Genomic DNA, 23,110 nt, shown 5'->3' on the forward strand with positions numbered 1-23,110 from the left:
TCCTCCACTAGCTTCCCAGGAAATGATGGGAAGAACTTTTTTTCAAATATGTCTCTATTCTACTCTAGTGCTTCATAATTTGACCTTATAGAATTCTAAATTGAAAACCAACGTAAAGGCATGGCTCAGGACGCCTGGGTGGCTCAGCGGTTAAAGCGTCTGCCTTTGGCCCAGGGTGTGATCCTGGGATATCGGGCTACCTGTGGGGAGCTTGCTACTCTGTGTATCTGCCTCTCTCTCTCTCTCTCTCTCTCTCTCTCTCTCTTGGTCTCTCATGAATAAATAAAATCTTGAGGGAAAAAAAAGGCACGGCTTTAGTCTTCTAGTGTTGCTTTTGAAGTCTTAAGCCATTCTGGTCTCTAATGCTTTGAATTAAACTTGTTTTCTCTCTCAGGAAGCTTGTAGGACTTTTCTGACCCCAGTGTTTGATATAAAAATTCATCAGATATACCTTGGTGTGCATCTATTTTCATTCATGTCCTGGGCTGGCCTTTTGATTCTGAAAACTCAATCTTCTGGTTCACGGAAATGTTCTTGAATGATTTCATTAATGATTTGCTTCTGTTTTCATCTATTCTCTTTTCAGAACTCATTATTTGAATACTGAACATCCTGAACAAATTTTCTTTCAACTTTACCATTTCCCATCTTTATTTTTTATTCTATTTTCTGAGAGATTTCCTTAACCATTTATCTTCTAAACTTTTTTCTTCCACTTTTACTATCATAATTTCTAAGGGCTCTTTTCTGTTCTCAGGATGTTTTCAAATAGTATCCTGTTTGCGCTATATACTCCTCTCTAAAGACAGTGAGAGTGCATGAGCAAGGAGGAGGGAGAAGCAGGCTCCCCCGCACTGAGCAGGGAACCTGACATGGGGCTCAATCCCAGGACCCCTGGATCATGACCGGAGCCGAAGGCAGATGCTTAACCAACTGAGCCACCCAGGCACCCTTATCTCTGAAGATCTTGAGGTTTCTTTCCCTTTTCTTTTTGAAGTTTAATTCTCTGCCTGCCCAACCTATTTATCCAAGTTGCCTTGTTTGGTTCTGTTTTCTAGAGGTTCCTCGGCTGTTTATCTGTGACTGTCAACTTTTAAGAGTAAGAAATGGAAAAGCTGAATGGAAGTTCTGAGTATATAGGTGAAATCTGTCAACTGTGAGCTTCACTGTAGGGTGATCTGGAAGCGCCATTCAGTTTGGGAAACTCTAGGTCTTTCTTTTAAGGCTGCTGAGATTCTCCAGAGAAAAGTCTCCCATTTTTTTTGCCTGAAGGAAAAAGATCTGGCTGCCAATGTTCTAAGAGCCAAGTGGAAGAAGATGGCTGGAAACCTCAGCATCCACTATGTATACAACGATGAATCCTACTATTTTCACTCTACCTCCACCCTCAACAGTACCTAGAAGACCTCAGTCCAGAGACGTTTTAACCTCTTCAAAAGTAAAGTCTTTTACTTTAGTGAGAAAGGGTCACATTTCCAGCTGCCCAGTGTGGGAGGGGAATCTCACAGCTTCCTATATAGACATGAACCAATCCTTATTTTCACCTCATTCATCCTTCCTCCCAGAATACCCAGTGTCATTGACTACTGAACCTTTGGGGGATATTCTGAGGTATAAATCAGGCTGGTTGGTTCTCAGATGTCTCAATACTGGCTTAAGACTCAGTTTCCTTATCCGTTTTTTAGTTTCAAGAATTTTATTGTATCACCTCATTTTCTCCATTTTAGTAATTTTTTAAACCTTAAAAAAAAGAAACTCTCTGTGCTGTTTAAGTGGTTTTAGTAAGGAATGGAAGCAGCCATGTGTGTGTTTAATTTGCCATCTTTAAAAGTCTCATTAAGATGAACATTCAATACTGATGAACACACAGTGAAATAGGTACAGGTAATGGGACCACTAACTTTTACTATCTGGAAAATCAAATTGCTAATTAGATCAAGGTATAAAATGTTTATACCCTTCAACCCAACAATTCCTCTGCTAGGATTCTAGAATAATGTGGAGAGAATTAACATCCTCACAATATTGAATCTTCCCATTCATGAATACATCTCCACATTTATTCAGGTCATACATCAGCTCCCACCTCCAATACGTTTTCTTTTCAAATCTACCCCTATTGAGGGGTAACATCAGCATTTCTTGCCTGGATTACTGCACTGGCCTCCATTACCAAGCACTAGAATGATCTTTCAAAAAATGCAAATCTGATCAGCAAGGCCCCTGCTGAGAACCCTTTACCTGAAACCCCATGTCCACATGATGAAGCCACGGCTCCAATGGGCCAACTCTCACCTTCCCCCAAAGATCACCACTTCCACAAATGGCTTTCCTGACTCCCTCTTCCTAGTGACCCAATCTGTTGTTCTTCTGAAGCACCTCTAACATTTATTCACCTCCAAGCTCCACTCAACTGCACATACCCGAAGGCAAGGACTGGTTTATTTGTCTCCAAGATGTTGGCCAGAGGCCTTGTACACAGAAGGAGTTCTAGCAACACCTGCTGAATGATCTAGACCCAGCTGTAATTTTATAGATATGAAAACTGAATCTGAGAGAAGCTTCAAATAGCAGAGCCAGAAAGAGAACTTAAGGCTCTTGACTCTTCATCTCAGCCTGCACCCTCACTTTGGCAATCAATATCCCTTCACCACTTTCTATGTGGTTAGCTCATAAAGCTCTCCTCACATTCTGCAGCTGTTAAAAATGACCCCAACAGCCATCAAGTGGTGAATGAATAAACAAAATGTGGTACTTCCATAAAATATACTATTCCACCATAAATAGGAATGGAGTTCTGACACATGCTATAACGTGGACAAACCCTGAAAATATTAAGTGAAACAAGCTGGATGCAAAAGACCACATATTATCCCATTCACATGAACTCTCCAGAAAAGTGAAATCTCTAGAGACAGAAGGCAGACTAGACTGGTGGTTGCCTGGAGCTAGGGGGTTAGAATGGAGAGTGACTACAAGAGGGCATGAGGATCTTTTTGGGGTGATAAATGTCCTAAAACTGGATTGTGGTGATGGTAGCACAATTCTGTAAAATCACTGAACTGTGTGTGCTTAAAATGGGTGAATTTTATGGAAATTATACTGCAATAAGGTTTTTTTTAAAAAGATAGTTATAAACAGTTTATACTAAGGAAGCAAAAATCATTCTAGATCAACACTGTCCAACAGAAATATAGCATCAGCCACATAAGTACTTTTAAATTCTCTAGTAGCCACATTAAAAAAGTAAAAAGAAACAGGTGAAATTAACTTCAATGTATTTTATTTAATATATCCACAATATTACCATTTCAATGTATCAAATGGTACATAATAAAGTATTCGTGAGATATTATCATACTAAGTCTTGACATCCAACGTGTTTTATACTTTCAGCACATTTCAGATGAGATTAACCTTATTTCAAGTGCTCAGCAGCCACATGTGGCTAGTGGCTACCAAACTGGACAGTGCTGTTCTAGATCATTAAACTTAAAAAGAGATGATAAAATCCACACACTAATTATTGTTATGTCAAAATTTACATAGGAGAATAACAGAAATGTAACAAAGTGTGGAGGAAATAGGGATGACCACTTTAAATTTCCATCTTCTGAAAAGGGGGTAGGTTTCTTTTATAATGAAAATAAATACTTACACTATATAGCTATAAAAAGAAATGGCCGCCTTCCACCAAAGGGGAAGGGGGGAGGGGCTGGGCTAAAGATAGCTCCTTGGGGAGCTTCAGCTGGCTAAACTGCAACCTGCCAGCATAAGAATATGAAAATCAGATGCCTTGGATTGAGGGGATACTGCCAAGTCCAAAGAGTCTGGAGATGCTGGGAACCACCTATAGGAGGGGCAGGGTAGGGGATGGGGGTGGGGGGTGAAGCAGCAGCTGGCGAGCCATGAGCAGGGCAAATGCTGTGGAGCTGGAAGCAAAGAGCACATGTTTAAAAATCTGTATTCAAGTTTTCTTAAAAAGAGGTAAGGATTAAACAGCCATATATATAGATATATACAGTACATATATATACATATAGCTATATATCTATATATATATAGATCTCTTAGCTGTCTAAATCCTTAAGGATCCTCTTCCACTCCTACAATTAATTTTTCCTGACACTAGGCAAGGACTAATACCGTACTGTGGGTCAGGAAGAAAGGAGTATGAGGAAAAGTCAGACCCAATGCCTACTTATGAAGAGAAGTGGAAGGGCCTTCAATCATCTCCACCCCTCAAGTCCAGTAGTTTTTAAACGGAGTGAGGCAGTGAGGGAAAAAGATGCCCATCCCCCCACCCCCACCATCTTGTGTGGGGGAAGGCTGCCTGAACTGTTGTGGTATACACTTCTAATTCTCTAGATCCCTCAATGCTTAGTATATATAGTAGTATATAATGAATATTATTATTGGGCATGTAGTGTATTAAATCAAGGTGAAGGCAAGGACTGTGGGTGAGAATCACTGACCTAGTCCAAAGCCCTACTATATAGATGATCGGGGATATCAAGGAGACATTAATTCAATATGAAGTGACTGCCTACCATGTCCCATGTGTTAGACTAAGTGGCAGGGAAGCCAAGGTGGTGGGGAGGGGCGGGGGTTGGGAGGAAAAGTAGTATAGAATAAGACTCAAAGCACAGGTGGAAGATATACTAATTACTGTTCCTACAGAACTGATCAGGCTGTCTTAAGATCCACACCAGAAAACTGACTGATGCTAATGCTAGAAATTCCATTACAGACAAGCCAGACTGTATAACCAGCAAAGTGTTTTATGGAGTCCACAGAGGAGGATAGGTTCAGTCCAGCACTCTGGGTTCAACTTTAAGTGTTGACAGATATTAGGCCTTTTTAGAAAGAAGTTATGTACTCCTCTCCAGCACTACTGAGATGTGTGACATATAATACTGTATACGTTTAAAATGTACAACATGTTGACTTAATACACTTATATGTTACAAAATAATTACTACCATGGAACTCCTGACTTGTTACATAAGTAAAAAATAAAAAAAAGCACCCATTGCTCCCAGAAGTGCTACATGTCAACGACAGCTAGTTATCCCCCAATATTCATTCTTACCTTCTTTCACAACAATATGAATTTGTAACTGGAATGTGACCATTCAGAATAAAAATCACATTTTCCAGTTCTCCTTGCAGCTAGATGTGGCCATGTGACTAAGTTGTGACTAACAGAAGATGAATGGAAATGATGTGAGACTTTAAAAATAAGGAGACTTGTCTTGCCCTGTCCTTTTCCCATTTCCCTCTTCCACTGGCTAGAATACAGACATGAAAAGAAGCCATCCTGAGGTGTTGCCCTCAAACACAAGGTCCAGAGGGCTCACCACCACATTGCCTATCTAACCACTATTATGTACAGTTGTCAAATTAAGATAGAAAAGGAATAAGAAAGAGGCCGGGGTAAATTCTGGATGATCACCACCACCACCACAAAGGACATCGCTACATCATTCCTACCCCTTGTTCCTGTTTCCTGAGCACTCACCGGCACACCATGGGACATGAGGGTGTTGGGATTCATGAGGGTGACAAGTTGGTGCAGGAGGTCAGGCTGGCTATCAAAGAGCTCAGGTGTCAGCTTCTTCATCACCTCTTCCAAATGTTCTGCTGCAAGTGAGGGTACCCCATACCAGGTCTTCGGCTCACCCCTGGTCACATGGAAAGGGGACACATGGTGGTCATGCACATGGTCCTGAGGGAACCTACTCTGCCTCCCTGGCTTCCCAGGGGCCCCACTCACCAATGGAGGTAGTTAATGGAGTAACTCCAGTGATCCTCAATATGCCAGCAAAAGGCTGAAAAGACCATGCCCACATACAGCCAGGGCACCTTCATGCCAGAAATATCCGCATTGATGTGGCACAGTACAGACTGCTCCAACACTGGCATCACATTCAGGTTCCAACCACTGGTAGCATACTCCTGTCAGGTTGGGTATTTGTGGAAAGGGGATGAGGGTTATGCTACAGAGCTGAGATCTTTAGCCCAGGGAACCTTAATTTTGAGGTCACAGACCTTTTGACACATCTGAGATACCATAGACTTTCTCCACCTCCTACCCACCCCCACTAGCCAAATGCATACATACAAGATTTCAATTCCATTCGATTTTAGGGAGTTTTATAGAAATACTCACCCACCAAAATATCTGCAAGCTAAAAGCCCCTGCTCTGGACCAAAATGCACCCTTCTCTTGAGGTAGGCCTGGGCCCTCATTTTTTCCTACACATACATTACCAGTCACTGGACTCTTCTTATGAATGAACCAGGCACCCTGCCAAGTATTTCATACACCTTCTCATTTAGTTCTTGTAACAAATTTGTAAGGTAGATACTATCCTCGTTCTAGAAAGAAATAGCCAATCTCATGGCTAGAGATGTCATACCAGATCTCGGGCTGTTTTCTACATATACCATCTTATCTACATCTCACAGCAACCATTTGAAGCAGGCATAATTACCCCCTACCCCAACAGAGATACTAAATGACCTGCTGAAACTCACACAGCTGACATATAACCGTGAATCACCCACTCACCTCCTCCTCTGGAGTTAGGTGCCGCTTATTATCACTGACGGGGAAACCGCTGCCAAATTCTTTGGAATGGATGTCAGCCCCATACTCGACGGTCACATCTTCTTCAATGCTGTTCACCAGCCGCCAGAACTCCTTCTCCACGAGTTCTGTAGGCACCATCTGGGGAACAGGGGTAGCAGATGACTGTGGCCCACCACATCCTGGCCCCAATGACCCAAGAGAGCCAAGCCTCTCAGGCACCAACATCTATGACCCTAGCCCTGATGCTACCCCAGCCCTCCGTCACCTACGTGCACAGGCATGTTGAAGTAATCGGCTTTAAAGGAGTCAGCCATCTCGCCAAAGCTCTGCAGAGTGTATTCCCGGGTAGCCTGCTCAAAGCCAAAGGCTTCAGGGGGGCGCTTACACTCCTGAAACCCAAAGGAGAACATGTCACCACAGCAGAGGGCACAGAGGTGGAAAACCCTAAGGAGCGGAGCTGGAATATGGGATAGGAGCAGGGAGGAAGAAGAGCCCTAGGTCTGCTCTCAAGACCCCTGAGGCAGGCCTCACTTTATAGCTCCACCTTTTTTTCCCAGTGCTGTGGCTTAGTCTTTTCATTCCCCACAGGCACTGTTGCTGTGCTTTTGCTCTTTCCTTCCTTTAGGACTCTACCATCGAAATCATGAACTCTGACTTAGATATGCTATCTTATGCTCCTCTGCCACCATGTTTTCCTCTTGAGCTTAAAACAGGGAGTTTAAACAGGGTACCTAAGGAAACTTTCTTATGCCCAGACTGGAACTACAAGCCTGGGAAAATGGCGCTGAATATTCCACTAACTCAGAGGATGGAAGTCAAAGGCGCTAGCTTCTACACTATTCCTGTTCATTAGACTGTTTCAGAAGACAGGGCGTAAGACTACCTTGCTTTGTACCTATGTTCATGGTTTTAGGTGAGAGCTGTATGTATCCCAGAGTTAGATTCACTCATGTCTGGAAAAATCAATGTCAATCTGGTCTGCTGGACCAGAACCACTTAGAGCCAAGTAGAGCTGACAGCCTTCACTGTCTATGATGCTGCTGGTATCCAAACTCCTTCCTGAAGGAATTCCCGCCATTTCCAAGGCCATTATGCACTGCCCTGGTCTCTTTTCTCAGCTGTGTGTATATGTGTGCGTACACACATACCTGGTCTCTAGGGCCACATTTGAGTCCCTAAGACAAGACAAAAGACCATCAATATCTGCTCTCCAGAAACATCAACAACTGCTCTCCAGAAACCCAGAGAAAAATGTAGATGAGTGCCCAGAATTTGGATGAAGGAAGCAAGCTAATGGAATGGACCTGGCAGACTTACTGGACCTCTCAGCCCTCACTGCTGCTTTAGGTGCTCTCCTTACCGCCCCTCTTACCCTAAGATGCATCCTCCCCAAACATCCTTGCTCCAGCATGCCTCCATCCCAAGTTTACAAAGCCTGCCCACCTCTTCCAGTTAAAGCCTATATCACTACAAACTAATGAAATTACCAAAACAAAAGGAAAATGAACTAAGGACTATACCCATATGATGGACCCTCCCCTACAAGAAAAAACAAATCACTACCCATGAATAAATGTAACAACATAGAAAAATGATTATAAGACAGCAAATGAAAATATATAATAAGAGCCCAAACTTGTTATAGTTTCGCAATAATGAAAAGATGAGAAGAAAATATACCAGACTATTAACAATGGCTATCTCTAGGTGGTGAAATGATAGGTAATTTGCCTATTTTCCAAGCTTTCTTAAAAAAAAAAAAAAAAACACCAAAGAATAAAAAGCTTGGAAATTAAAAGAACAATTTTTCCTTCATATTCCTATCCTCCAAATCTCATTCCTGTCACCTTTCCTGATTGCTACCTTTTGTCATTTTCCTTTCCTCTGAACTTCTACACCTCAGAGTTTCTAACACATAATTTAGCACCTGACTCTACATCGGCAAAGGATCCATCCAATTACGACTCTCATCTCCCCAGGTAGTCTGGCGGCTCCCAGGGGGACACAAGCAAAGGCTAGGTCTCCTCTACTCTCTCCCCAAACTCTGCCCAGCCTGGCCTCCCCAGGGTTCTAAAACATTGAATTGTGGCTGAGCTAGGAAGTTTGTCAATAAGGCCTGATGAAGGAAGGCAAGAATACCCTATGAGGCAGACGTGAAGTGAGGCTGGGAGGACCTTACCGCCATGACACACTTTGGGCACCGCCAGACACCCTTGGGAATCTCAGGCAGAGGAGGCAGCAGGCAGAAGATGTGGTAGTTGTCATCACAGCCATCACACAGCAGAAGCTTGTCATCCTCATCTCCTCGGGAACACATCCGGCACACGTATGATTCGATCTGCCAGGAAAAGGAGGCAACGGTTCATCAATCTAAGCCCTGTCCTACAGACAGCACCCTAGTCCACAGAGCTCTCCATTAGAAATCCACCGTGCCTGCTGGCTAGATCATTCACAGCTCTGTTACAGGCTAATCGTGCTAGTTTTGGAGTTTAACTATATGCACATACCATCTCCCCAAAAAAACTGGTAGAGCTGTGAGAGCAGTCTTTATCATTCAGTCATGAAATCTCCCATTTTTATTAATTCAGTAAACACTGAGCACTTACATGTTCAACACTGTGCTGGACTCTGAAATACAGCAATGAATAAGACATGACATCTGCCTTCTAAAGGCACATGGTATTCCAGAGACATATATTCATAAAAATTAAAGGGTAGTGTGGAAACTGCCACTATCAGTCTAGAGAGGGTACCAGGGGAGCCTAGAGAAGGGAGCACTCAAATCAGCTGGAGATAAGGAGAATAGCTTTGAGGAAGGACTTCACTGAAAAGGTGATACCTGACAATGACATTTGAAACTGACTAAAACCTGCAGGCAAACTAAAGTCTGGCAATGGGGGAGAGCACAGGGGAACTCTTCCAGGTAGAAGAGATAGCACGTACAAAAGGATGGGGGAAAGAGAGCATGGTGCATCTCAGGGGAAAAAATGAACATACCTATAAGTAGTTCAGTGTGGCTATAGCAGAGGAGTGAGGTGGGCAGTGCTGGGGAATGAGGCTAGAGGTCAGCAGGGACTGGATCATGCATGATAATGAGGAGCTTAGCCTTTATCCTGAAGCAATGGAGGGAGCCTCCTTCTCTGGACCCTTCCAGCACTTCATGTTGACAGCACTTGATCACCCTTTCTCGTCCTTTGTTCCATGTGAGTTGGCCTTGGTTCCCCAATTAAGTGAGCTACCTGAGGGCAGGGCCCACCAGGCCCACTTTTCTGCTTAATGCAACCTGGTCCAGAGCCATGCTGGGGAAATGCTCGCTGAAGGGATGAGAAGCAGAGCATTAGGAAGTCAGGGCTGGGTCCTTACAAACTGGGCATTGCTGTGGTTCCTCCGTAGTCTCATGGTCATCTTGGTGCACGGCTCTGGGCTGTGACTCAGCTCCTCCTTGCTCTCCAGGAAGGTCTTAGGTGAGGTTGACTCCACCTTCACATCCCCGCCTGACTCCTCCTTCACCACTACGGTGGGGGGACACTCAGGCCCTTCCTTATCTGGGAGAGGGAAGAGTGGCTCTAAAGTACAGGTCTAGAACAGTCAGGGCCCCGCCTCCTCTCCCCAGGTGAGGCCATCCTTCACACTGCCCCAGCCTGTCAGGCCTCACCTTTCTTCCGCAATGTCTTATCCTTGGCCATGAGGCCCAGGCCCATCATCTTGGGGCCTGCCCCATAGATCTGCAGCTTCTTCAGCTCTGGATTCTTTTCAATGTCTTCCTCCGTGGGTTCCGGCTGGGAGGGGAGAAAAAGGAAATGAATTAAGTCTGCTATCTGAGGCAAACTGCTCCAACCTAAAAGAACGATAGCTTGGACTATATATTGCTTGAGCTCATGCCAGGAGGCAGAAGCAGGCCGGGTCAAGAACTCAGAGCTGCTTTTTGGAGACTAGAGTTAAGTGAGCTCCCCCATTAGCTCTCTCTTGGAAAGAAATTAAGGTGGAATTTCAGCTTTCCCAACTGTAAAATGAGAATATTAAGTCCTACCTTCCAAGGAGGTTCACAAAGGGGCTTGGGGAGAACACAGAGAGAGAAATCTAACAGTGTCTGACACTACCAGTAGATGGCAGTAACTAATATTACCTACTATACAACATGCTCCGGTGAGCCCAGGGACAATGTCCATCTAGTTCCTTCTTGTATCCCCCCAGTGCCTAGAACAATGCCTGGCACATAAGCTGCTGCCTCAAGCTAGGATAGAGGTATGAGGGAAAAGAAGAGCTCTAGCCCTAGGAGCAGAGTGAGTCTGGAAAGAACAAGACAGGTAAGAAAAAAAGGCAGACACAGAAAAAGACAGTGAATGAGCAGATTAAGACACAGATCAGAAGTTCAGCTGAGAGTGAAGGAGAAAGATCAAGAAACCGGGGGGCACACCACTGCTCGGAACTCAGGAAAATAGAGTGAAGGGAGAGTAAAACAGGAAACAGAACTCTGGTCAGAACTTTGTGGACTCCCATCACCACCCCCAAAGCTCTAAGTTAGAAGTGGAGTACTCACATCAGGCTGCAGCCTCTTGGCCCGCCGGCCATAGCTATTGAACTTGGAAGGCTGCACGGACTGTCGAAGGGGGATACTGTGGGGTTTGTACTCCTTGTCCTTTTCCTCATTATCAAATGGACGTGTGTTGCACTGCTGGGGACAAGTGACGAGTAAGGGTCAGGGAATGGGGCCCCGGCCACCATCAGTGACTCCTCTCTATCCTTACCCAATAGCAAACAAAGTTGTGGAGCTGCACCTGCCTGACCGCAACAATAGGCCCTGTTCCACTGGTCGTTATCAACGACACCAGCACACACTTTGAGAATTCTTCTCTTACCTTTGCTTATGTCATTCCACTTTCAAACCACCTCCCACAACCACCTCCCTAACTAAATCAGATGCCATTTCTTCCCAGACCTCTCCAGCCCAAAATGTCTCTCCCTCCTATTCCTTTATCAGTTAAAACCTTGTCACATATTGGATAGTAGGCTCGTCCTGTGGGCAACCCCAAGACGTGTGACCCTGGGCAGTATGGGAAGAGAATAAGCATCACTAGAAAAGGGTAGAGTCTAGCTCCCAGGTCTCCAGCCCACTGCACCAGTTCCATTAAGAGCAAGTATGAGAAATCTGCTTCTGGTGTGGGGGAAAGCCTTCTTCCACCCCAGCCTGGCATCCTTACCACCAGGTTGGCTCCAGACTGGTACATCTCATAGGGGTAAACGATGCGTTCATAGTGGGAGCGTAGCAGGGAGCCTATGTTTTTGCCTGGTGGGTAGTTGAGGCGCTGGGCCACCCGGGCCCACCGACGGTCTTTGCAGATGGCTTCATAGCCACCTTCCTCCACCACGATCTGCAGGGACAAGCAGGAAGGGATGTGGATGTGCTGTGTGTATGTACATAAGGGAGTAGGCCTGCAGAAAGGGTGATGAGGACAACTCCAGCCCCTTACCTCACTGGGGGCTAACCCCTCCTCCTACCACCACCGATCAGATTCAGATTACAGTAAGAGATGCCAAGAAGTTCTGGTGACACATGTGTTACCAGACTGTGCCCCTTCCACTGCAGCCTAGAGATCTAATATCCAAACCAAGGGAGCCCCCAGAGTATCAAGGATATTAAGGGGTAGGGAGGGTTTTGAGAAAAACCTTTTCTTACTTTGCTGAGGCTGTAGAGGTCCAAGATCCGCCGTTCTACATTGGGAATCTTTAAGGAGGAGCCCTGGATTTCCCAGAATTTGGCAATCTGGTCCAAGTAGTTCAGCTTCACTCTTGTTTGGGCCTGGAAAAGAAATGGCTCAAAGAGGCTGGCCTCCCCCTCCACCTGACCCCTGTCTTCTGGCCTAATTTTAGAAGAGTTGAAAGGGTATACAGAGCAGCTCACCATCCAGGGTTTCTCCCATGAAATGGGTCCCAAAGTGTAGGCAGTGCTTAGCCCACCTGTCTCATCTCTGCCACCGTCAATAGGAAAAGCCCAACAGAGAAGGTCACGGCACAAGGCCAAAGCTTTACATACACACCCTCTCAATCTCTGTCAGGGTTGTGTATCATCATCTCTTCTACAGAGAACCTCTGTTGCCTTAAGTCAAACAGCAGGTACCAAGAGACCCAAATGTCAAGTAAGTTTTAGCCGTTCCCTGCTGATTTGCTGTATAGCCTTGAACAAATTGGTTCTACTCTCTGGATCTCCATCTACTGATTATAAAAGGAAAATAAAATAATTGCCCAGTCCACTTACTCCAGAAGGGTGGACTTACAAGAAAAACAATGGAGGCCTTCTGGAATATCCAAAACTATATCTAAGCTCTTGGCATGTTTCAGAGATTGAAGGCTCCAAAAGAGCACATTTACCTCTTCTTATGCACCACCAAACTTGTCCCGTGGGGGCTGATGGTAGAGAGTACATGCTGGAGGCAGAATGGCCTGAAGAACTAAGACAGTGTACCAAAGCAGCGCTGGGACCTGGCCAAACCAGGACTTGCTGAGGGCCAAGGATCCTGGGAACAAGGCATGTACCATGCTTCCCTGATATTTCAGTGGCCCAAGAAAGACTCTCGAAAGCCCCAAGTCTAGAAACACCTTGCACTGGTCGGAGGGCCTGATTCTAGGGAGAACTAGAGTCCTTACCATTCTCCACCTTGCTTGTATCCTATTAGAGGAATAGAAACAGTTCTATTTCATAGATGGGGAAAACTAAGGTCTGTTTGTAGAAATAAACAAACTATGGCTCTTTAGCTATGAGAACCTGGAAGAGGCCAGGAACTCTACTCCCTCCACTTTAACCCCTTAGCTTTCTAATCTTGGCCTCATCCTTGCTCTTCCTCATCATTAGCCAGCACAGTACCTCTAAAAAACCTACTCTTGGGGATCCCTGGGTGGCGCAGCGGTTTGGCGCCTGCCTTTGGCCCAGGGCACGATCCTGGAGACCCGGGATTGAATCCCACATCGGGCTTCCAGTGCATGGAGCCTGCTTCTCCCTCTGCCTGTGTCTCTGCCTCTTTCTCTCTCTCTCTCTCTCTCTTTCATAAAAAAAAAAAAAAAAAAAAAAAAAAACCCTACTCTTGTCCCATACTAGGTAACATCATATAGCACTTAGCTGTACCTTCACAGACCTAGTCAGATCCATTTCTTTAAGGAACTTATAACCCCTTCACGAGAGGACTTTTGGTCTGACCAGGACAGCATACAGACAGACTCTAGAACAGTGGTTCTCAATGAGAACAATGTTGCCCCCTACTCCCACCCCAGGAGACATTTAGCAATGCCTGGAGATATTTTTGGTTGCTGTAACTGGGAAAAGATATTACTGGCATCTAACAGGTAGAAGTCGGAGTGCTGACAAATATCCTACGATACATTGGACAGTCCCCCCACAACAAAAAATTATCTGGGCCAAGATGTCAATATTGTCAAGGCTGAGGAACTGTGGTCTAGAAACAAGTTAAGGCTTTAGGTCATGGGTTTCCAGTTGGCCCTAATACGTCCTCTCCCCAGGACATCTAGTAAGGTTTGTGGATATATAACAATGACTGAATAGTGGTAGCAAACTTGTAAACTACATCTTCTGTGGGAAACTCCAGGATCCTCCCTGGAACTGGCTTCAAAGCACCCACTCTCATTACCCCCAGGGCATTCTCAAGCCCTTAGTGGAGAACTTCCCCTATCCATGCAAAGGGCCTGGACTTCCTGTACAGAACAAAAGGGAGAGGGAAAAGCCTATCTGCCTAACCCCTGGTCAAATTTATAACCACTCTGGCCTCCATACAGACCAGTTCTTGTGTTGTTTCTGCCCATCCACCTCATGCCCCACCTTATCAAGCCCCATAAAAGGAAGCACAGTGCTGTGGATGAATTGGATAATGAGGCCACACTCAACTGGCCAAGAAAGAAAGGGCTCAGCCAACCCATTTCCCTTTTGTTGACTCAGGTATGATACATTAGCCAACAGGAGTCTCAGAAGTAGCAAACCTTTAGGGAAACGGAGATACCCAGTCTTTGAGCTATCAGACTGGAGATGCTAAATGCTCCTGCTCTTGGTTATATTCAGAGCTCTAAAGCTTCCTCCATGACCTCCATGCAACTTCACAGAAGAGAGAATAAAGGCCAAGTCGGGTAAAGTACCTTAGCCTGAGAAGGAATGAGGGAAGTGGGATCAGAGCTCAGGTATTCATTCGCCCAATCCCGCCATCAGCTGCTAGTCTTCTCACCTCTAGTTCATTCAGCCTCTGGATTCGGGGTGTAAACCTGAAGTTGTCCACTTCTACAGCAAAGGGTGGCTGCCAGTCCTGGGGGAGGGGGGGGGGAGTTACAGAGGGGAAAGGGAGTTGGGTTATTCCAGCGGAGTGTAAGACCAGAGGGCACCACAAGCAGCTCAGCATCCCATTCGTGCCTCCCCAGACCTCTGGCCACCCGACTCTTTAACCTGGCAAACACCCAACCCACTACCCACTGCCCAGGATTCACAATAGGGCCCTAGCAGCCCCTCAAGTCCATACTCAATGCCCTAAGCACATGTCCTGGAAAATTTCTCCCAAGTCCTTCTCAACAGTACAGTGCCTAGATTTCAAGAAATAGAGATAGGGGACCCAAAACAGTTGACCCCAAACTCTCCCTACATCAACATTAACTCCTTATTCCCCAGGCATGTGCTATAGAACACAGGCTAGAACTACTGGTAAGCACAAAGGATCTGGAGTCAGAAGACTTTAGTTCCTGTTCTAGCTCTACTACTTATGAGCTATGGGATTTTTACCTTTTTGGGCCGGTTTTCTCATGTAAGGCGGGAATATGAACACTTGCCCTGGCTTCCTCATAAGACTGATATGGAAAATTAAACTGGTTTTCAAATGAAAATGAAAATGTTATCCCCAAAGGAATTGTCCTTAAGATGATATTTTAAGCTGACCCCACCACCTAATACACATGCACAGCAGCTCAGCTCCGATCCTAGCAGGATTTAAAGGTTTGGGCCTTTAACGTCTGTTCTCTCAGTTTAAAGTGCCTGAGACAAACACTGCAGGGAAAAGCAAGAATCTGCATCACTCACCCAGACTGGAAGGTTTCCTGTGGGTCCTCTCTCAAACACCTGCCCAGTACAGGAAGAGGCAGGGGGTGGGGGGTGGGGGGCACAGGGGAGATAAGTGATGGAATACCCAACTGTGGTGGCAAATGGGAGAATTTGGAGAGGAAGGAAGTCAGGGAAAGATAATGAAAAGGGTGGGGAGGGTGACTCTATCCTGCCAAGTTTAAGCTTGTTGTGTCCTACCCAAAGGGTGGCTATGGGGAGCCCCTCACTGATGGCCTCCCCAAACCTTGCACAGTCCTCTCCTCCCCAGAGCCTCAGCTCCTGGGGAGTGGTAAAAAGAACCTCCAGTAACCCATTCATTTTATGAATGGGGAAAATGAGGCCCAAAGAAGAAATGCGGTTTCTCCAACATCACATGCTGATTTAGTGGCAGAGCCAAGACTAGAACCCATGTCTTCTGACCTCCAGTCCAAGGCTCTTTGCACTACACCAGGATACCAGTGTTCGTACACGCACACACATGCATACATATGGAAGTGGGAGGTAGTAAAAAAAAAAAAAAACTGTTGGCCTCTTCTGCACACATTCTTTTAGAAAAGAGGCAAGAGGACTCTCACTTGCATGCACATATAGTCCCCTCAACCCCTCAGCTGAGAGAGGTTTGCAGCAAACACCTGGGGCTCAGTGAAGCACGGGAAAATTAAAAAAAAAAAAAAAAAAAGGAGAGAGATAGAGACAGGGAGAGAGAGAAGACTAAAATGGTATGTCTCATGCCCAGACAAGCACCCCATGTCCTCTTGCCAGCCATCAGTAGGGCAGTCCCCTTAGTACAGGTAAAAAGGGATTCAAACTCAAAACTCCAGGCACCCTTCTTTTTTTGCTGAATCGAGTTCTATATAAGTACAGCATCAAGCAACCTGACAGGAAATGGCAAAACTGAATCCTAGAGAAGGAGCTGTGGGTGCAACAGATAGGTGTGGAAGGTCCAGCAAACCTCCCTGCCCTGTTCTCCATGGGACCTATGAGCTCCCTCATCCTGCCTTCGTCTCATACACCTGTGTGCCAAACACACCAGTATTATCAGGATGGTGAGTAAAAAGTTGGCTACGTAATACAGGAAGCAAGGCCCTTCCCAGATCCCCTGGGTCTACTCCGGGTACCAACATTCTTCTCCTACCCATCTTCCCCAAGACTAGCAGTCAACCATCTAGCAACTCAAAACCCAAATCACCCTTCCTTAGGCAAACCTCCAATTTCCAAGCACCCACCCATACAAGGTTCCCACTGTGGGCCCAAGCACAACTTGGGTGAGTGCTTCAAATTCCAGCCAAAAGGCCTGGCTGCCTAAAGGTGGCGTAGGAGCAGCCCTACAGGAGGAAAACAAAAAACAAAAAACTGAACAAAACCAAAGAGACCAGGTTTCCAGGACTGGAGGAAAAGAAAATACACTATTGGGGTACAGAGGAGAAGCATAACAAAAGATGGCCCCTTGCAGGTCACGCGGGGGGGGGGGGCCTCCCCCCCCCCTCTCTCTCTCTCTCACACACACACACACACACACACACACACACACACACACACACGTCACTTTTTCCCTTCCCGGTCCCCTAAGGAAGGGTAACACCTGCACGAGGCCACCCTGCCCGTAAGTTCAAGGCAGAAAAATAGAAATACAGGCCTCAGCCACCCCCTGTGTCAGATATACTTCTTTCCCACAGGCATGCTGGACCACTCCAGGGAGTGCCTCCTTGAGGCTGCCCAGGACTCCAACCTCTCCTTTCTGCTTAGTGCCTTCCTGACTTCTAACTACCTAATGCCACTCATTCACCATGAACAAGGATACCTTAGAGATCAGTGGCCAGGCTCCAACTAGGAAAAAATTGGTTTACGCAACACCTCCTAAAAGATCCATTTGAAACTAGCCTAGATCTGTGGCTGAACACCAGAAAACACCAAGTTGGATAAGGAGGCCTGTGGTGCCCTCCTCAGGTGGCAGTCAGGCTTCCTATCCCCTTTCAGACCGGAGACGCCCACTCAGAAACACCCTGTTCCAAACTCAATTCCTGCCTTTGGAATCCCAAGTGGCGACTGAGCAACACACATCATCATTTCTCCTCCATGCAAGCAAGGTGGCAGCCTATCCTAGCCCTTGGGGGACTTCTTGCAGCCTGAAGCCAGGCCTAAGAACAAAGATATGCCCTTTGTCATTGACCTCTGGGAATCGAGTGTTCCAAAGGAGACAGACTTCCATAGCTCCATTCTGTTTTTGGAAGTCCAAGAATACCCTTTTGTCTGGGACCTGCTATATCCTGGGACAGAACACCATACAAATCTGAGAAGGACCCATACCAAGCTGTCAAGCTGACTGGTCCAAGCCTATCCGTAGAAGTCAAGCCTGGGGGGTGATACGCAGGGAAGGATATTGCCTTCCACTAGGAAAAGAAGGGGACAATTCCTTAAACCTATCTCAGGGGAGCCAGACAGAACATTCCCAGAGACTGATTTCCTGACTGACCTGCCAGGACATTATCATAGATGGTTTGGTCTGGCAGGGTGTGAGTAAATAGGAATCAACCCACATAGAAGCAAACCAATGACCACATCAAACACCTTCGCAGTCACAATAATTACCGCTTACCTAGCACCTACTACACAGACTCTATCTAGTTTAATCCAATTTTCAAAATAACCACTCACGGGACTCATTTCACAGGCTCAGAGAGGTTAGGTTATTTCTCCAAGGTCACACAGCTGGTAAGCTGCACAGAATTTTGAACTCAGGTACCTGTCTCCATTTACAGCTGTGGTCTTTCCACTACACCACACTGCCTGCCTTAAGGGAAGTGATGACAATAAACGGAAAGATGGCCTTATTCAGTGCAGCCTTGACCTGGGTGGTCCAGGGTAACTAAGAGATGTGCAGGTACTTCTCTGAAGGCTCCTCGGCCCACTCGGCATCCCTTTTTTGGACCTTACCAAGAATGAACCTAAGAGTCGGAGTGGGAGTGAGGGTGGGTCTCTGACCCCAGATCCCTTGAGGGCTTCATACCACGAGAGGACCCTAGCCCCATCACCCTTTCTCCGACCCAGCGCCACATCCACAGCGGTCCCAGCCATCCCGTTTCCCCACACCTCGAGATGCCCTCCGCCCCAGAATTCTCAGCCAGCTACCCTAGCTCTTCATCCCCGGCCTCGCCTGCGGCGACCACAGACCCCGGGCCTTACCGCGGGTGGGCGGATCTTGCAAATGCCCGACTTCTCGGCGATGGGCCTTATTTTCGCGATGTAGCCTAAAGGGTCTCGGAACTCGGCCCAGCTAGGCTCGAACACAGGGCACTCCGGCGGCGGCAGGAAGTCGTCGGACCCCGGCTCCATGGTGGGCCCTAGAACTGGAGGGCTCGGACCACCCTTAAGGACTCATGGCGGACGCCGCTGTATGAAGCCGAGGCACTGCTCGGGGACTAGGCCCTACGCGGGGTGGCCGCCGCCCGCCGAGGGCTTTGGGGGGCGTGTAGCTGCTGCGCTCCGAGAGGCACAGGCTGGCGCTACTGCTACCGCCTCTTCGTCCTGCTCCGTTCCTTCCAAACTCTGCCGCTGCCTCCCAACTACTGTAGCCTTCAACACGACAGTTACCTCCTTGCCGCCACGGCCTTCACCGCCGCCGCCGCCATCTTGGTTTGTCAGCGTCTCCCCCCCCTCCCCACCACAACAAACCGGATCCCTCCGCGGTGTGTCCCTCCGAGCCTCGTATACGTTGCGTGAGGCAAAGCCCTAGGAAACTTTCATCCCGTGGGGACTGAGCTGAATCTGCAAGTGTGGGTTCCCTATTTGGAAGCGGGAACTCAAAAGTACCTCCCAGACTGAGAGCAAATAGTCCACCTCGGCGGCGGAGGAGCAATATTGTAATTAAACCGCCGGGTCCTTTTTCCGGATGGACCGGCGGCGCACGTTTAAAGGCCAGTGGTGCGCATGCGCGCTACGAATTCAGACCGGAAGAGGAGCTGGCGTTGGTGGGTGGTGGGCCCAAACTGGCTCCCCCTCTATGACCTCAGCTCTGGCCCGAGCCCCGCCCCAACATTTTCTTCTTCAGGGTCCTTCCGGTGTGGGCCAAAGAAGGCGGCTTTGGGTGCTTGAATACGAGGGATCCCTTATTCTGACAAACAGGTTGGGAAAGACGTAGGGATTTCCCAGCTCTAGGCACTGACACCTCTGAAAGAAGGAGAGCAAGATGCTGCTCACCCCCTGGGGATTATGGATTTTGGGAATGCTGGGTCCCAGGGAGAGGAAGGAAATATTTATTTCATCCAAGGTTATGTGTAGAAGCCTCTCAGAGATGGGGCTTCCATTCATACCCCCCAAAGAGTCATTGTCAGTCAGCATTTTAATGAACACTTTCAACTGTTCTGTATGCACTTTTATTGTGTGCACATTTGTGGAATGTACTATAAAACATGCTCGAGTGTATATATATTTTAACTGTTGGGTGTTTAGCAACAGCATATTCATCTATCGCCTACTAGTGCCTACTGTATGGAACATATACCATTTGTGAGCCTACAGTGTACTTATCAAACATCTGTGTACATGGGTTGTATTTTTTGTGTATAACACCTGTCATATGCATTTGAGTACCTATTATGTATGCATCTACTCCTATTGTGTGCGTGACCATTGAGCGGTTTCTGAATAGGTTTATTGCAACTACTTTGAGTATCAAACCAGCACTTTGCCCACACATCAGGCATCTCCTGCATTTGAGGATATTTTTCATTGGTTGTGGGACTATTGCACACAGTGTGAAAACCTACTATGCACATATTAGAGTACTTGTGTACGTGCTGATTAAATGCTTAATTTGTGCCCCCCCCCCCCCCGCATCAGACTGAATTTCTTAAGAGCAGGAACCATGTGGCTTTGTTTTTTTTTTTCCATGTGGCTTTATATGTCCTTAGCACTTGGCATGGTAAGCAGTAAATGTTGAGTAAACAAAAGAAAAATGAGCATATATTTTTGAGCATCCTTAGTATATATTGACTGAAAATAATATATGCTCTTTGAAAAGACTTCCTGTGTATAATAAGCATCTGTTACAAGCTTAAATATGTTTGAAGCAGGAACAGTTAACTGTACCATGTTCCAGTTAGGTACATCATTCTACCTGCTTCAGGGCTGAGCTGAAGACATCCTGATAGAGCAGCACACACCACTAGGAGCTCACACTGTAGGGTCAGATAGGCCTAACTATTTTAATTATTATTAATCTTTGCAATTTCCCTTAACCTTTGTCCTGGGAAAGATGTAGGTCAACTTACCCATTCTGTAGATGAGGAACTAAATTCTAGAAAGATTAAACAACTTGTCTACTGTTACACGGGAAGTTGCTAAACTCCTGGTCAAATGCTCTTCCTATCATTTGCTCTCACTAGGAATAGGACAGGCAGAAGGGTGAGGAGAATGCAGAAGGTGGGAGATATGTCAAATTCTAGGCTGAAGGAAGTTCAGCCTTTCCATCTAGATGCAGCTCAGCAAAGGGCAAAGAACATAAATCAGGAGTCAGGAGACCAGGTTCAGGACCTCAGTTCAGCCCACATGTCTGAGGTCCTTAGCCCAGACACCACCCCCAGAATCCTGGAAGGGCGAATGGAAATTGCACAGAATCTTTAAAGCCAGTGAGATCTAATTCATTCATTCATGAATATTTATTAAATTCCTCTTATGTACCAGGCACTTTTCTGGGCTCTGGAAATATAATGGTGACCAAGATGGATAGGGGCCCTGCTTTCCTGAGGCTAGCATTCACCAACAGAGGTCTGCCGGATACTTCTCCCTTAGCCTTGATTTTCTCATTTATCCAATGAAGCTCTATAATCCCTTCCTCACAGAGTAGTTATGAAAATTAGAGATGATAACTGCCATTCATCAAGGGCCTAGTGCCATGAAATAGGTATAGTTATCCATGTTCTGCACATAAGTGGGCTGAAGCTCAGGGAAGTATAAACTTATCATGTCATATGGCTAGTAAGTGGCAGAGCTGGAATTCAAACCCAGACCTGTCTGCCTGTAAAAATCTCAGATGGTGCCTCCTACCCCCACCCCGCAGCCCCAGTAAGGTGCTCAGGAAACGGGTTCCTTGCCCAACCCTCTGGTCTTGCTGGAGATCAATCCGCACCTGGCCACTGCAGAGTTAAGATTTGGGAAGCACCAGGGAGCTCACCCTGGGCCTCACCCACCCACCTGGTAGAGAAAGTCTGGCGCAGAGCTGGTGCAAAGCAGTGATTGAGCTCTCCATCACACACCCCATCCATGTTTTCTGAATGGACAGGATCAGAATGACTTTGTACCTTACTTTTTTGATTTGTAAAATAGGATCCCTTTTAGTTCTGATGTGGGTATGAGCTATGAGTTCTGACTCCTGAAGAGCTCTGGAATCCATCCTCTCCTTCCCTTGCCATTGTCTAACCTATTCCCCCGAGAGCCATTTCCTATCTCTAGCCTCCTCAAGGTATTAAGGTATCTGTGTGAATTCATGGATATATACGCACATATAACAATAAAACATATTCAAAATAATGACAATTCCAGATGAATTATGAAAGTGGATTATAACTCATTGAAGAGTGGAATAAAAATCCATGACTTCACACTGATATACATAAATAAAATGAGGGAAAGGGAAAGCTTTTCTTTCAAGGAAGGATGGAGTAAGTAGATCCTCAATAGATGCTCAGACTTTTTCCAAGTAGAAAGTAAACTCTTAATTAAAACATAGCTATAACACTGAAATCTTGGCCCAAATCTTGGTTCCTAAATGCCATTCTCTACTAAAAAGAACCAGGGCTCCTTGGAAAAAGTGGCTGATTCCAAGACTAGGGCAAGGAAAGTACATGACGGGGCTGGAGCATCTTGTGGTGCCAGAAAACAAGGAAGTGCTCAAAAAAAGGTGGAGACCTGCCAAAAGTACACAGCAGCTAGCTCCCGGAGGGCCTCCTGCTGGCCAGATCTGGGGCATTTTGAACATCATAATAAAGAATGATACTAATGTGTTATAACCCATTGAATACAATAGACAATCAAGAGACCACAAGGATATAAACAAATACTTGTAGAAGAAGGGAAAGTTCTCCCTTAGAGTGGAAAGCCAACTAATCCATGTCAAAAGAATGATGGCATTTGAAAATCACCACTTGGCAACCTGGAGAATCATCAGTGAATACTCAAACTGGTGGGTGCAAGTTTGAGGAGAACGGGATATTTATATGATGTCAATGTAGCTCTCCACAAGATGCTCATTTATTACAAAGAGGAAAACAGTAACTGTGCAATGGGGACACTAGGTCTAGCTCAATGTGTCACCGGGTCTTACATAGGTCCTCATGAGGCTCAGGTGAAAAAACTTATTGGCAACAGAGGAATGAGGGTATGCTGCCTGCCAGCCACTGTGCTTCAGGATATGCCAGGCCTACCACCTGGGC

General features: G+C 46.2%; 1 protein-coding gene across 15 annotated transcripts in view; it reads right to left on the minus strand.

Moving 5' to 3' along the window:
* The window catches only part of KDM5C (lysine demethylase 5C), a 32,120-nt gene extending 12,513 nt beyond the window's left edge, over positions 1–19,607 (minus strand). For 6 of the 15 annotated variants that reach the window (XM_072743453.1, XM_072743455.1, XM_072743449.1 and 3 more), the window contains exons 1-12: positions 18,864–19,520; positions 14,821–14,898; positions 12,273–12,395; positions 11,797–11,967; positions 11,136–11,267; positions 10,251–10,374; positions 9,959–10,140; positions 8,775–8,933; positions 6,865–6,984; positions 6,575–6,733; positions 5,777–5,958; positions 5,522–5,684 (exon numbers count right to left, since the gene is read on the minus strand). In XM_072743453.1, coding sequence (XP_072599554.1) covers positions 5,522–5,684; positions 5,777–5,958; positions 6,575–6,733; positions 6,865–6,984; positions 8,775–8,933; positions 9,959–10,140; positions 10,251–10,374; positions 11,136–11,267; positions 11,797–11,967; positions 12,273–12,395; positions 14,821–14,898; positions 18,864–19,013 — 1,743 coding nt within the window. In that variant the 5' untranslated portion in view covers positions 19,014–19,520. Of the gene's footprint in view, positions 1–5,521; positions 5,685–5,776; positions 5,959–6,574; positions 6,734–6,864; positions 6,985–8,774; positions 8,934–9,958; positions 10,141–10,250; positions 10,375–11,135; positions 11,271–11,796; positions 11,968–12,272; positions 12,396–14,820; positions 14,899–18,863 lie in introns of all 15 variants that reach the window. The other 9 variants (XM_072743450.1, XM_072743454.1, XM_025988666.2 and 6 more) reach the window with 3 other exon arrangements.
* Positions 19,608–23,110: the final 3,503 nt, after the last annotated feature.

The sequence above is a fragment of the Vulpes vulpes genome, chromosome X, assembly GCF_048418805.1.
Source record: "Vulpes vulpes isolate BD-2025 chromosome X, VulVul3, whole genome shotgun sequence".
NCBI lineage: Eukaryota > Metazoa > Chordata > Mammalia > Carnivora > Canidae > Vulpes > Vulpes vulpes.